The 15,036-nt window shown below is 40.8% G+C and overlaps 1 protein-coding gene across 1 annotated transcript in view; it reads left to right on the forward strand.

Annotated features, from left to right (window-relative positions):
* Positions 1–557: 557 nt before the first annotated feature.
* PNLIPRP3 (pancreatic lipase related protein 3) overlaps positions 558–15,036 on the forward strand; it is a 34,276-nt gene continuing 19,797 nt past the window's right edge. The window contains exons 1-5 of the mRNA XM_040254443.1: positions 558–613; positions 6,142–6,385; positions 11,434–11,553; positions 12,204–12,335; positions 13,886–13,994. Of these exons, the coding sequence (XP_040110377.1) occupies positions 558–613; positions 6,142–6,385; positions 11,434–11,553; positions 12,204–12,335; positions 13,886–13,994 (661 nt within the window). The remainder of the gene's footprint in view (positions 614–6,141; positions 6,386–11,433; positions 11,554–12,203; positions 12,336–13,885; positions 13,995–15,036) is intronic.

A 15,036-nucleotide genomic window follows, 5' to 3' on the forward strand; every position in this document is an offset into this window, starting at 1 on the left:
TTGTATTAGAAAGCTGTTATCCAATATGAAATCATTGGTTCAAATTGGAACGGAATGTATAGTGCTTTAAGAAGAAAAACAGAACGGATTCCAGGCAGGAGAAATATTGATTGAGACACAGCACTGTTCTAGGGATATATTGAAGAAGGCACATGTTCACACTTCCAACAAGAGGAAATAAAGTCAGCCAGAGAATCCTGGAAAACAGAAATGGCACACAAAAGGCATAATCTGAATGTGGAGCCAGGTAAAGTGACGCTGACCTGGAGTAATTCGTGTATTGTGAGAAGTAAGAGTTCATTTGAATATTCTCCTTTGAAGGGAATGAGTATGTGAAGAGTGGAAGTGCAGAGAAGGAAATAGCATGCTAGCTGGCTCTGAAGGGAAGAAATATTTATCTAGTCATAATAATATAAATTTGGCTTATTGATTTTCAATGTTTTTAGAGTCAGTGTACAGATAAGACAGGGGTGATTTAATTATCGTCATAGAACAAAGACTGAATATTATAAGTCTTGACAGTATGAATGTAAAATTGCAGCAGACAGACATCAGAGATGGAAGAGAGGCAGCGACGCAGAGGCAGTATCTCTTCAAACTTTGGCTTGCAAAGGTATGGAGTCAAGTTATAAGGAATATGAGGTCTGGATCAAGACCTAGAAGATGACTATCTAAGCTTACCATGGAAGTTAAGAAATGGGCTGAAAACAGTGTTAGTGACTATATTAGAGGAGGAGTGGAGACAAAGTGGAGAGCAGGCTACTGAGCTGTTGTTCCTCGGCTGCAAGTCACCCCTGCTTTGCCAGCACTGAGAAATGACAAACACCGTCCACCTCTTCAGTCCCTCCCAGAGAGGCACTGTCAACAGGGACTCTCAGTTCAGTTCTGTTCAGTCGCTCAGTCGTGTCCAACTCTCCGCGACTCCATGAATCACAGCACGCCAGGCCTCCCTGTCCATCACCAACTCCTGGAGTTCACTCAAACTCATGTCCGTCGAGTCAGTGATGCCATCCAGCCATCTCATCCTCTGTCGTCCTCTTCTCCTCCTGCCCCCAATTCCTCCCAGCATCAGGGTCTTTTCCAATGAGTCAACTCTTCGCATGAGGTGGCCAAAGTACTGGAGTTTCAGTTTCAGGATCAGTCCTTCCAATGAACACCCAGGACTGATCTCCTTTAGAATGGACTGGTTGGATCTCCTTGAAGTGCAAGGGACTCTCAAGAGTCTTCTCCAACACCACAGTTCAAAAGCATCAATTCTTCGGCGCTCAGCTTTCTTCACAGTCCAACTCTTACATCCATACATGACCACTGGAAAAACCATAGCCTTGACTAGACGGACCTTTGTTGGCAAAGTAATATCTCTGCTTTTCAATATGCTATCTAGGTTGGTTATAACTTTCCTTCCAAGGAGTAAGCATCTTTTAATTTCATGGCTGCAATCACCATCTGCAGTGATTTTGGAGCCCAGAAAAATGAAGTCTGACACTGTTTCCACTGTTTCCCCATCTATCTGCCATGAAGTGATGGGACCAGATGCCATGATCTTCATTTTCTGAATGTTGAGCTTTAAGCCAACTTTTTCACTATCCTCTTTCACTTTCATCAAGAGGCTCTTTAGTTCCTCTTCACTTTCTGCCATAAGGGTGGTGTCATCTGCATATCTGAGGTTATTGATATTTCTCCCAGCAATCTTGATTCCAGCTTGTGCTTCTTCTAGCCTAGTGTTTCTCATGATGTATTCTGCATATAAGTTAGATAAGCAGGGTGACGATATACAGCCTTGATGTACTCCTTTCCCTATTTGGAACCAGTCTGTTGTTCCATGTCCAGTTCTAACTGTTGCTTCCTGACCTGCATATAGGTTTCTCAAGAGGCAGGTCAGGTGGTCTGGTATTCCCATCTCTCTCAGAATTTTCCACAGTTTATTGTGATCCACACAGTCAAAGGCTTTGGCATAGTCAATAAAGCAGGAGTAGATGTTTTTCTGGAGCTCTCTTGCTTTTTCCATGATCCAGCAGATGTTGGCAATTTGATCTCTGGTTCCTCTGCCTTTTCTAAAACCAGCTTGAACATCTGGAAGTTCACGGTTCACATACTACTGAAAGGGGAACTCCCTGGGTCAGTAGGTGCCCAATATGCTACTGGAGATCAGTGGAGAAATAACTCCAGAAATAATGAAGGGATGGAGCCAAAGCAAAAACAATACCCAGTTGTGGATGTGACTAGTGATAGAAGCAAGGTCTGATGCTGTAAAGAGCAATATTGCATAGGAACCTGGAATGTCAGCTCCATGAATCAAGGCAAATTGGAAGTGGTCAAACAGGAAATGGCAAGAGTGAATGTCGACATTCTAGGAATCAACGAACTAAAATGGACTGGAATGGGTGAATTTAACTCAGATGACCATTATATCTACTACTGTGGGCAGGAATCCCTTAGAAGAAATGGAGTAGCCATCATGGTCAACAAAAGAGTCTTAAATAGGGACTCTAGGGCGACTCTAAGGCTCCAGGAGACAGGGGGGCTCCTTCCTGTTTGCTTCTCGTTCCGGTCTGTCTGCCCAGCATCAGCTTTTCACTCCACACAAACAACCATCCATGAGCATCAGTAGTTTGAAGACTTTCCTTGTGGCTCAGCTGGTAAAGAATCCACCTGCAATGCAGGAGACCTGGGTTCGATCCCAGGGTTGGGGAGATCCCCTGGAGAAGGGAAAGGGGTACCCACTCCAGTATTCTGGCCTGGAGAATTCCATGGACTGTGCAGTTCATGGGTCACGAAGAGCTGGACACGACTCTCGGACATTCACTCCGCACAAGCAACCATCCAGGAGCAGAGCAGTAGTTTACATTTTCCTAATACTCCCAGAGCCAGATACAGGCTGCCTGCTCAAAGACGCCAGCCTCAGCCAGCTAGCACCCGCTCCTCAGAGGCCTGAATACCAGTGCCAACCCCACCACCTCTTCTGTTTCTCTTACCAGCCCTTCTGCTAGGAGTCACTCCCTGTAGTTCCTCCTTTCCTCTTCAGGCCTCCAAAACCTGATTAGTAACAATGTATTGTATTAAACTCTTACAGTTAAAGTAACTAGAGTGGTTTCTGCTTCTTGCCCTGGATCATCCAGGAAATAGGTAGATTAATTAAATCCTCATTTATTATTGCAGCAAGTTAACAGATCATGTGTGACTGACGTTGATAAATCAAAACCCAGTAGTGTAAGCACATTATTTAGAGATATGGAGGTAACCATAAGAACTGCAGACATGTTTAAGTTGTTGCCTCTGGGGAGAGGGTTGGGTGTATGCATGGGCAGGTGAAAGATCACACTTCTTCAAATAAAAATATGTTTTAATTTCCTCTCATCTATATTTATATTTAATACATATATTATATTAAATTAAATATAAATTAATTAATAAACATACAATAAACACAATACATTTAATAATATATAATAAAATATATTAATATATCTCATCTATATTTACTATGGAGTCTTATTCTTAGGGAATGAAGCAAAGCAAAATTTCCTAAAACTATCAAATTAAAAAATAGTGGACTTGAAAATCGAGATTTATTTAGTATATTTTGGTAAGAGATAAAAGAAAATCCTCAAATTCAAGTTGTCAAATAGCTCTAACCAATATTAATAAATAATCATAAATTGAATAAATTATCAATTTTGTGAATTGAATAACAGTAATTGAATAAATCATAATTATAAATTAAGATAATAATTGAATAAGTTAAACTATCCCTCTGAAAAACAGTATGAAATAAAGTTTTTAAAGCATTTATTTATATGAAACAAAAAAAACAGTTGACCCGTTTATCCCAGGCCCACAGCCCCCTGCCTCTGGCAACCCCCAGTCTGTTCTCTGTATCTATGAGCTTGATATATCATCATTATCTGATTTGTTTCATTTAGCACATAAGGTCCATTCATGTTGTTGCAAATTGCAAGATTTCGTTTTTTAATGGCTGAATAATGTTCAAATGTATAAATGTATATTCTACAATTTCTGTTCATCAGCTGATGGAAACTTAGATGGCTTCTCTCCTTTTGGTGTTATAAATAATACTAAAATGAACATGGGTGTGCATGTGTCTTCCGAGATTCGTGTTCTTATTTTCTTCAGATAAATACCCAGAAGTGGACTTGCTGGATCATATGGTAGTTTTATTTATTTATTTGAGGAGTCTCCATACTACTTTCCATAATGGCTGTGGTGGTGATTTAGTCGCTTTGTTGTGTCTGACTCTTATGACCCTATGGACTGTAGCCCACCAGACTCCTCTGTCCATGAGATTTCCCAGGCAAGAATATTGGAGTGGGTTACCATTTCCTTCTCCAGGGGATCTTCCCAACCCAGGGATCAAACCTGTGTCTCCTGAATTGCAGGCAGATTCTTTACCGCTGAGCCACCAGGGAAACCTGGTGAAATTATATATGTAGTATAATGGCTATACTCATTTATATTCCCACCAACAGTGCATGAAGGCTGCCTTTTCTCCACATGATGCCAACACTGGTTATTTTTTTTTATAACAGCCATTCTAACAGTCTGAAGTGACATTTCATTGAGGTTTTGATTTGTATTTCCCTGATGATTAAGCTGTGGGCCTGACATATATGGCCTTTATTGTGTTGAGGTATGGGCTTTCCAGGTGGCACCAGTGGTAAAGAACCCACCTGCCAAAGCAGGAGATGTAAGAGACGCAGGACATGTATGGTCTTTTTCATGTAGTATTGAATTCCGTTTGCTAAAATTTTGTTGACAATTTTTGCATTGATGTCAATCAGAAATAATAGCCCCTAAGTTTCTTTTCTTGTGGCATTCTTGTCTGATTTTGGTATTCAGGGTATTACTGGCCTTGTAAAATGGATTGGAAGAGTTCTCTTCTCTGCTATTTTTTGGATAAGTTTGAGAACTGGTGTTACTTCTTCTTGGAATGTGTGATAGAATTCACCAGTGGAGTCCTCTTGTCCTTTTGTTTCCTGGGAGCTTTTTGACCACTGATTCAATCTCCTTAGTAACTGATCTGTTCAGATATTCTACTTTATCATGATTCAGTCTTTGTAGGTTGTATGTTCCTAGAAATGTATCCATTTCTTCTAGGTCGTCCAATTTGTTAGCATATAATTGTTCATAGTAGTTTCTTATGATCCTCTGTATTTCAACAGTGTCAATACTGGCTTCTCTTTCAGTTCTGATTTATGTTTTTGAGTCCTCTCTTTCTTTCTTGATGAGTCTAGCTGAAGGCTGGTCAATTTTATCTTTTCAAAGAACCAGCTTTTAGTTTTTGTGTTCATCTATAAATGAAAGTATAAGGTCATAGTGAAAAATGAATTAGAGTCAATGAATGAAAGAAATGATCAAGACCTAGTTTCCCCCAAACCTCTCATTTTAAAGATGAGTAAAGTGAGCTCCAGAAAGAAGAAACAGTTAAAACTGAATGAAACTTTGCTCTCCTTTATACTCTCTTGCAGGGATTCCTAAGTGGTGCTAGTGGTAAGTAATCCACCTGCCAGTGCAGATAAGAGCCACAGATTTGATTCCTGGGTGGGGAAGATCCTCTGGAGAAGGGCATGGCATCCCACTCCAGTATTCTTGCCTGGAGAATCCCATGGACAGAGGAGCCTGACTAACTACAGTCTACATGGTCTCAAACAGTCAGACACAACTGAAGCAACTTAGCACATAGGCATACACTCTGAAACATTGTTCAGACTCCTGCTATGTGCCAGGCATAGTACTAGGCTCTGGAGACACAAAGATACCTTTCATCAGGAGTTATAAATCTTATAAGAAAAAGAAGACCCTCAGGGAAGACGCAGTATCCAATCTTGTGCCTCTGGCCCCTTTTAATGAGGACTATCCTGTGCAATAGTTCATTTAGGCTTCATAACCAGGCTGTAAGGTAAGTGGAATCATCTCCATTTTACAAAGAAGGAAACTGAGACTCAAAAAAAGGTAAAATAATTATCCAAAGTCAGGGATGTATCATGTCAAATCTCCTACACTCTGATCTGCGGTACTGAAGTCCACATGGTTATGGCTGTGATACGGAGAAGGGGTAGGAGAGGAAGGGGAAGGGAGAGCATTTTTTTGAAAAGACTCTCCCTGAGTCACACTTGTTTAAAGAGTAATTTCAATAAACCCTCTTAGTGTGAAACTCAGCCGTTCTCTGGGCCTGGTTCCTGCAATACTAACACTCTATCTTTTAGCTGCAGGGGAAGAAGTTTGCTATGAAAGGGTGGGATGCTTTAAAGATGGTCTGCCATGGACTGGGACCTTCTCAAGACAGTTTGCAGGGTTACCATGGTCTCCAGAAAAGATAAACACTCGCTTTCTGCTCTACACTAGACAGAATCCCAAAGTCCATCAGGTAAGTTAACTCGCTGCCTTCACACACATATTATTCTAAAATAGAAGATGTCTCTCCAAGTACAGAAGCCATAGATAACCTATTCTGATAGAAACTCTTGAGTTAAAGGAAAACATTTATTTTTAGTGTTGTGAGACAGATATTTCCCTTATTATTTGCCCTGGTATTTAAAAACAAAGATTGCTCTGATTACATGTTTCATATGGGATAAATTTGATATTTCGTTCAAAGTATTAATTGAGAGCCTTCCACATTGTAAGACTGAAGAAGCAGCAATACCTATTATGTACTAAATTAAATAAACAAGACAGTGTCTTAAATTTATTATATTAGTAGAAATGAGATATGTAACCAAATAGCTTTATTGCAGCACGATTTTGGTCTGTGATGTAAGATAACAGATGAAAGACTTTGGGAACAGAGAGAGGAAGGGATTACCTTCCCCTTTGGAGTGGGGATGGGAACCAGGAAAGACTTTGAGGAGGGTTTGTGGTGTGTCCTGAAGGAAGGGCAGGGTTTTCAAAAGCAAAGACAGGGAAATGGAATGAACACACACACACACACAGAGGAGAAAGACAATAGGAGGTGTTTGATCAATGACACCACTGTTGGATTAGACAAGGCAGAGAGGAAGACTTCAAATGCTGAGTGAGTTAGAAACACAGTTTTAGAAACAACTTGTATAATTCCTTCCTGGGGAGATGGGCTATTACCCTGGGAGCCATGAGGACCCATTGTGAGTTTTTAGGAGGCTTTCGGACATTTATTCCAGCTGCAGGGTACTTTCTGGGCTGGAGCTGGGAGAGCAGGGGTTGGGGAGTGGGGAGAGGGAGGCATTGCCAGAGTGTTTAGTCCTGTGCTATCTATCTAACCACTAGCCACATGTGGCTCTTGAAATAAAGTTAAAAATTCAGTTTTTCAACTGCGCCAAGCACATTTCAAGTGCTCAAGAGCCACACATGACCAGTGGCTACTGTGCTGGATGGCACAAATATAGGACATTTCCATCATCACAGAGAGTTCTATTTGACAGCACCGAATAAAAGCTATAGGGCGATTTGGATCAGACACAGAACTAACCTGAGCCAGAGTAATGAGAGTGAGTACGTTAAGAGAAAACTGACATGCTAAACGTCGTCAGCTGTCCTGAGATTTCACATATGCATGATAGGAAGAAAAATGACCCTCTTGTCTGAAAAATTTAGGGCAAAAGAAAAAGTTCAATTTTTGACAAGTGAAGGTGGTATAGACTATTGGAGATGTTAGTTGTAGAACTTGGCAGGCGGTCTGGAGCTGCAGAAATACATTCAAAATCTTTTACCCAGAGGTGAACATTGAAACTCAGCGTGCATGAGATCTCAGGGGAGAGAACAAAGTATGATACGAGACCCAGGTGGAACATCTATATGAGGGGCAGGTGGGAAAGGAGCCAGGGAAGGAGCAAAAATCATCTCCAGTCTACCTGCATCTATAACCTTGAGGCTTGCTTTCCACCAGACCCGTCACATGCAGGGCACGTCTCACCAGCCAAGACAACCTCCCCCTAGGCCTTCACACCCTGCAAGCATAGCTATCTACTTACCAGACTCACACATACATATGTACACATAGCTCTTTACTGAAATATACCATCAGCTGTATAGATTACAGCTCTAGGGAGAACAAAGAAGAAAAGAGAAGACTTTACTTTGAGTACAGAGAAACTTATAAAGAAAATGTCTTCAAAAGTTTGATTTATATAACTCAAAAAGCAAAAAGTATTACCCAGCTGTAGAAAGGAAATGAAATTCTAATAGATCATACAATATCTTGCAAATGTTTTGCTAAATTGAATATGCCAGACACAAAAGGACAAATATTATATGATTCCAGTTATATAACATACCAAGAATAGTCAAATTTATAGAGATGGAAAGTAGAATAATATCAGTAGTTACTGGGATTGAGGGAGGGGGTGATGGGAGTTATTGTTTAATGGGTACAGAGTTTCAGTCTGAGATGATGAAAAAGTTCTGTAAAGGTGGTGTTGTTTGCACAACAATGTGAATGATAGTGCAAGTGAATTTTACTCTTAATGATGGATGAAACAGTAATTTTATGTTATGTGTATGTTACCACATTTTTTGGAAACATAATACAAATGTTTTGGGGCACCTCTATCCATTTAGGACTTTCAGGGTGAATTTTTCTGCTCAGGAGTAACTGTATCCCCTGATGTTGACCCTCAGCCCTCATAGGACTTGCTGATCCTTTATGCTTCTGGACAGAGACATGCACTAGAACTTTGTAGAGCACAGGCAGTAAGACAGAAGGTGATGAAGACCAGTCTTCAGGCAAGGCTGAGCCCAAAGGGCAGTGAAGAGAACATCAAAAAACCGAATACTTTCCTAAGAAAGGGGCCATAAAAACAGCGCTTCCCACATCTTTCCGACTCCCTCCCATTTGGAAAGAATCATGTGTGACAACACAGATCTGTACTCGAATGTTGCAATAGACCCCTGAGGGTTTGCTGTTAATGTGGCTTTTAATAACAGCCAGGTTGTACACTGAGTCATGGTGTGGAACTAAAAGCAAGGATCGTCACAGGTTTGACCCATGTGCTATACCGTATAAATTTGATTACCTTTGTTTATGAGGAAGAAGGAAATCGTGCAATAGCTTAGCAATTGAGGCTTAGCAATTGGGGAGTTACCAAATAAGGAATTAGTAATCAAGGCTTAGCAATTGGTGAATTGTCAAGGATCAATTTGTTGATGTAAATAGTCTTCTGAGGCATAAGTCTCAGCTACTTTCCTAGAAGAATAAAACCAACTTTTTCCCATGAATCTGTGACTTCTTTTTCTTTCTTTCTTTCTTTTTTTAATTTTTTAAATTATGAAAGCATAGGATCCGTGACTTCTTAACCTTAAGTGACTCATTGCCATTGCTAGTTGTGATGCATAGTTGCGTAATTACAGTGGTTCCTGTGCCTGCAGCTTTTGTCAAGGCTAGAACATGCCTAACTGGTGACTATTTTTGCCTCACTTATAGGATGGGTTGATTCCATGTCGGTTAGGCTCCATGACTGCTCAAAGAAAAGAATGTTAAGAGAAAACACCTCAGCACCCAGCTAAACATCAATATTCTACTCTTATCTCTAGATAACCTGTTCTGTCCTGACACCCTTTTTAGTTTCTGTCCTTGTGGCATCCAAGTTGTCTTCTTTTGATTCCATGATGTTGTTTGGGAGTTTCCCATTTTCTGAGTTAGCGTGTCATTTTAGAGTGGTGTGCTAGATTGAATGCACAGTGAACAAAGTTGTTTTGTTGCCTTTTCCTACATTAATAAATCCTTAATGGCTTTTGTGACAACAAAAAATGCTTGGATCCAATAATACTTGTCAGATCGCCATTCTGAGGCTTGTTCGAGGTTCCACTTTTTCAAACTATTCTCATGACAGTGGAAAACTATATGCACTTTTTCTACTAAATGACCTTTCCTAAATAGAGTTTTGTTTGTGTGTGTGTGTGTGTGTGTGTGTGGAAACAGGAATACAGTAGGTATTTAAGGGGCTCCAGCCAGAGTTGGAATGGGCATTGAGTTCTTTTAAATACATAGATAAACAAACATCTTTGCACTTGGATTTGATTATTTAGCAGAGAAGTGCTTCCTAAAAAGCCCCAATACAATAGATTTTATGATCTATATCACAAATCCTTCAGCTGGTATGCATCCCACCAGGAGAAAGCACTATGATCGGATCACAACTTGCCCAGTGGTGAAGTGCACGGCTTTAGAGAGAGACCGTGTGGGTTTGAATCTTGCTCCAGGATTCATGAGCTACAGTACTTTTGGACAAGTGACTTCCTTTCTCATTACACCCCTTCCTAACCTATAAAGTTCGTACCTTCCTCACAGCATTGAGAGGGCCAAATGAGCTATTCTACAGGGTACCTACAGGGCTTCCCTTATGGCTCAGAGGGTAAAAAAATCTGCCTGCAATGCAAGAGACCTGGGTTTGATCCCTGGGTCAGGAAGATCCCCTGAAGAAGGAAATGGCTCTCCACTCCAATATTCTTGCCTGGAGGATCCCATGGACAGAGGAGCCTGGCGAGCTTCAGAAGTCCATGGGGTTGCATAGTCGGAAACAACTGAGTGACTAACACTTTCACTTTTTCACAGAGAACCTATAATCTAGATAGATACGAGTTTTATCTGTATCATAATTATTGCCATTTGTAAGCCGGCTTGGGATTCTCTTAATTTCTTTGCTCACAGTCTTGGAGAAACTTTAGTAAGTTGTATGATTAATTGTATATACTGTTAAACACAAGTTGCTAGTAATCAGTCATTCATTTCAGTTTCATGAGTATCTAAATTTGCTGCTTTCAGTTTAAGATTACCATCGTCAAACTTAAACTATTTGCTGATTTGATCTTTTATTTTTTCTCTGCTTAATTGCTTATACTTTTGACTTCTAATTTTTCTCTAATAACAAAATCACTTAAATTAATGGTATTCTAAAGTCTTCAAGAGTATTGTTATAAAAACCACCTAACAAAGTACAAGAAATACAAAACAATATTTAACACCATCACATAACATATCTTAAATATGCTGTTTTATTTCATGTGACAAGGATCTAACCTCTACTCCTCGTTCATAAAATGTGGTGGACAGTCTATCTTGCCACCTTTGGAATATGCATCTAAGCCTCGAATAAGGTAATTCTCATGAGTTATATTGACAGCTGAAAAATACTGTTCGAAAGTAAGGCTTACTGACATTGTAATTAAAACTGAGCCAGCATTGTCTTACAAACATTACCTTAAAACCAAACATTTTGATTTCTTTTCCTTATGATTAAATTTGTATGTTGCATTTTGTAATGCATTAATAATTCCTTGGTACTTTTGCAATATGTAGCATAACTATTTCTTTGATAAAAATGTATTAAAGATGGTTGTTAAAGTCAAACTTAGAGGAAAATTGAGTGAATTTAGAATAATTCTACTAAATGTTAAATAATTTTCAATTATTTTACCTTAGTTTCTTTTCACCTGAAACAGGAAGTCAGTGCAGTTAATTATTTAACTATCCAAGCCTCACACTTCGCAACAGACAAGATCACACGTATCAACATACCTGGATGGAAATCAGATGGCAAATGGCAGCAAGTCATGTGCAATGTATGATGTGAATAATCTTTTCTTTATACTAGTATTAAAGTTTTATGTTTAATGTGAATGTACTTTGCAAGGTACTAACGTGTATTCATGGATTCTCCATTCAGTTATTCACATTGGCCATATTCCAAGACCACAGATGAATTACTCATTTCCCATTTATTTTCACTTATTATGAATTGCACAGATTATGATAGAAGATTCTTATAATTATTCTTAGTAAAATTCTCATCTTTGACAAAAGATTGAATGGTATGATAAATTTCTCATTTAATTTAAGGAAAACATTTCCAAGTTCACTCCAGGAAATTAATTTTCCTCTCTTCTACTCAAGATTAATAGACTGCTAACGTAGTAAGCAATTAATTATTTACAAGCCATATAGTGTGGTAGAGTCAGGCTGTCTGGAATATTATGGTTCTATTGACTAGCTCTGTGGTCATGGGCAAGTTAATTAACCTGTCTTTGCCTAGATTTGCTTATCTTTAAATGAATATTAAATAAGTTAATATATGGACAAGTGTTAGGACAGGGCCAAGCACATGGTAGGTCCTCAATAGTTGCAGATGTTATTTCTTGTGGTAGAATCAGTTGTTTGGGCACTCTAGTTCCCTTTAATTCTTATTTTTAATATTTACAATAAATCTTTTTAGGTACTGCTAAAAGCAGAAGATGTGAACTGCATTAATTTAGACTGGATTAACGGTTCACTGCAATACATCCACGCGGTAAACAATCTCCGCGTTGTTGGTGCTGAGGTGGCTTATTTTATTGATGTTCTCGTGGTAAGAACAGTTGATTTCTTTAAAATTACATTGAACCAGCTTTGTATCATAACACTAAGAATTTGGGGGCAATTCTCTGTACTTTTTTTTATTAGTTTACGCAAGTACCGAACATGTGAAATAATAAGTGTTGGTGGATGGTAGCCAAAAAGGGAAAGTTAGGTTCCTTCTTGGTGTAAGAAGTGCCTGTAGTTCTACAATTCGCCACGGGGTGGCAGTGTGTCTTCACCGGCTCCTCACCAAATCTATCCCCGCCCCTCCAGGTCGCGGCCTTGGTCAGCCTGGAGGACTATCTCGGTTCCTTTTCAGCACAATGTAAAGCTATCCTTAACGATAGAGAAGAAACTGTTTCTGCGTTATGGGCGCTATCTGTGCAAAATGTGAAGTGCTTTTTCCCTGCAGAAACTGGGTTCTATGGCAGTGAATTAGGTCCCTAGGCCAGTCCAGGTACAACTCTTGAACCTACACATTTTCAAAGAGAATAAAATAGGCTTTGCTATTTATGAGGGCTATACTCTGAGACATTTATAAATCTCCAAATGCTCCACCATAATAGAAAGTAGTTCCCCACCATGCACTGCAGTGAAGTAAAAAATCTAAAGATTTATGACCCTTTCAGATTCTTAAGATTTCACTCCTTACAGTCAACAAATATTTCACTCCGCACTTGCTGTGGGCCGGGCTCCGTTCTAGGCACTGGAGGTACACGGTGAGCGAGACAGCGTTTCTGCTCTGACGGAGTGTGGGGACAGGACTGTGGGAAAAGGCAACAAGAAGGGGACTGGCAGGCGCTGCAGCTCACTTTGAGGGTCAGTCAGGAAAGCGGGCCCAACACTGAGCCCAGTTAGGACACAGGCGGGAGAAGAGTCAGGGAGCCCTATCACCGCTGCCCTCCCTCCTCTCCATCCACTCTTCCCGCTCATCAGGGGAGGCTAGACTACAAGGAAGAACTTCGAGTGTGTCTTTGTCCACAGAGGATGGAAACGGACTATCTCCTCAGAGAAAAACCAGGTCTAACTAAGCTTCGCGAATTTCTTCCTTGATCCTGGAGCCTGAACTGTGGGGCTCCTAAAGGCTCAGGAAATAAGCAGGAGGAGATTTTGCTAAACTGAAGGGGAAAGTGTTGGCTGACTTAAATGTTCAGTGAACTGTTTGCCCCCCTGGGCGTTAGCTGGCTTTAGCCGGTGTGGGGGTGTGCAGGATGGTTTGGGACTCAGGAAGGATGAACATGGATTGGAAGCCACAGAAGGGTCTCTGGGCTGGTCTCCTTCCTGTTCCCAAGAACTGCAAGGCCTTTTAGCTCGGGGAGAAAGCTCTGACAGAAGGCATTCCTCCAGCCCACCTGATGCTCTCTCCCTCGGCTGGATAAGGATGTAGGTGGACATGGGGTTGCTTTGTCATTTTACCAGTCTCCCCATCCTGGGTGGGAGAGGGAGAAACATGTCAGCTCCTTTTTCATTTTAAGCCAGTTTCAGCCATTCTACCTGCTTGCCTTTTTTTTTTTTTTTTTTTAATGCTTGTTCTGTTTTCCTCTTAAAATATCCTCTCAGAAAAAATTTGGATATTCTGCTTCTAAAGTACACTTGATTGGCCACAGCTTGGGAGCTCACCTGGCTGGGGAAGCTGGGTCAAGAACGCCAGGCCTTGGAAGGATAACTGGTAAGCCTGCCCTGCAGATGGGCCTTGGATTTGTTCACCTATTTGTTTGTGTACAAAGTATCAAATACCTGAACAGGAAGGAAGTCACAGAAGCAAATGGAAGACAAGAGAAAATGTGACCCTCCCTAAACTAAAACATGAAATGCTTCCAAAGGGTGAGTGTGTGAATCCGTTTTCAAGAGTGTTCACCATAGCATTATCTGTGACGACAAAGGAGTGGGGCCTGGGGTCATCCGCCTGTTGGGGATGGTTGACTGAATGATGATACATTCCATGCTTTGCGATTCCATAATGGCTTCTACACAGACTGAGACAGAAGCTCCACGCTGGTCCTGCTCACCCAGCATAGCTGGATTGCTGAACTGTTCTGTTTAAGCCCATGCTATTCCAGTTGCTAAAATTTTGACTATTGTCCCTGAGTGTACCTGCTTCAGCAGCACATATCCTGAAGTTGAATATTGTCCCTGAGTATAATGTTAAGCCTGAAAACAAGTTGCAAAGTAAGTCCTATGAACAAGGTGTTGGGAACGAGATTTAATCACATCCCTTCCCTGTACTCTTGACTTCCAAACTACTTGAGTCCATTGACTAGAACTCAAAATATCAGTTCCATTATTGGTAATGGGCTGGGCCCTCCCTTCTCTGTATCCCCCAGCAACAGTCAGTCATCAAGCTGCTTTTCTCCTCCATCCTTCAGTCTTCTCCTGCTTCTGCTTTGTGCCTCTTCATGGCCCAGTCACTGTCCCAGCTCAGGCCCTCTCCATCTCCTGGGTTTCTGCCTTTCATGGCTGGTGCCCTGCCTGGTTCTGCCTTCGAATGAGACATACGCAATGTGGGTTCGATTCCTGGTTCAGGAGAATCTCCTGGAGTAGGAAATGCCAACCCACTCCAGTATTCTGCCTGGGAGAATCCCATGGACAGAGGAGCCTGGTGGATTACAGTCCATGGGGTTGCAAAGAGCTGGACACCACTCGGAACAAGCTGGCACTCCAGTCTTACACAGCTATTGCCAGTCTCATTATCTTTCCAAACCAGGCTGTGC

This window comes from Oryx dammah, unplaced genomic scaffold, assembly GCF_014754425.2.
Source record: "Oryx dammah isolate SB20612 unplaced genomic scaffold, SCBI_Odam_1.1 HiC_scaffold_14, whole genome shotgun sequence".
In the NCBI taxonomy this organism is placed as follows: Eukaryota; Metazoa; Chordata; class Mammalia; order Artiodactyla; family Bovidae; genus Oryx; species Oryx dammah.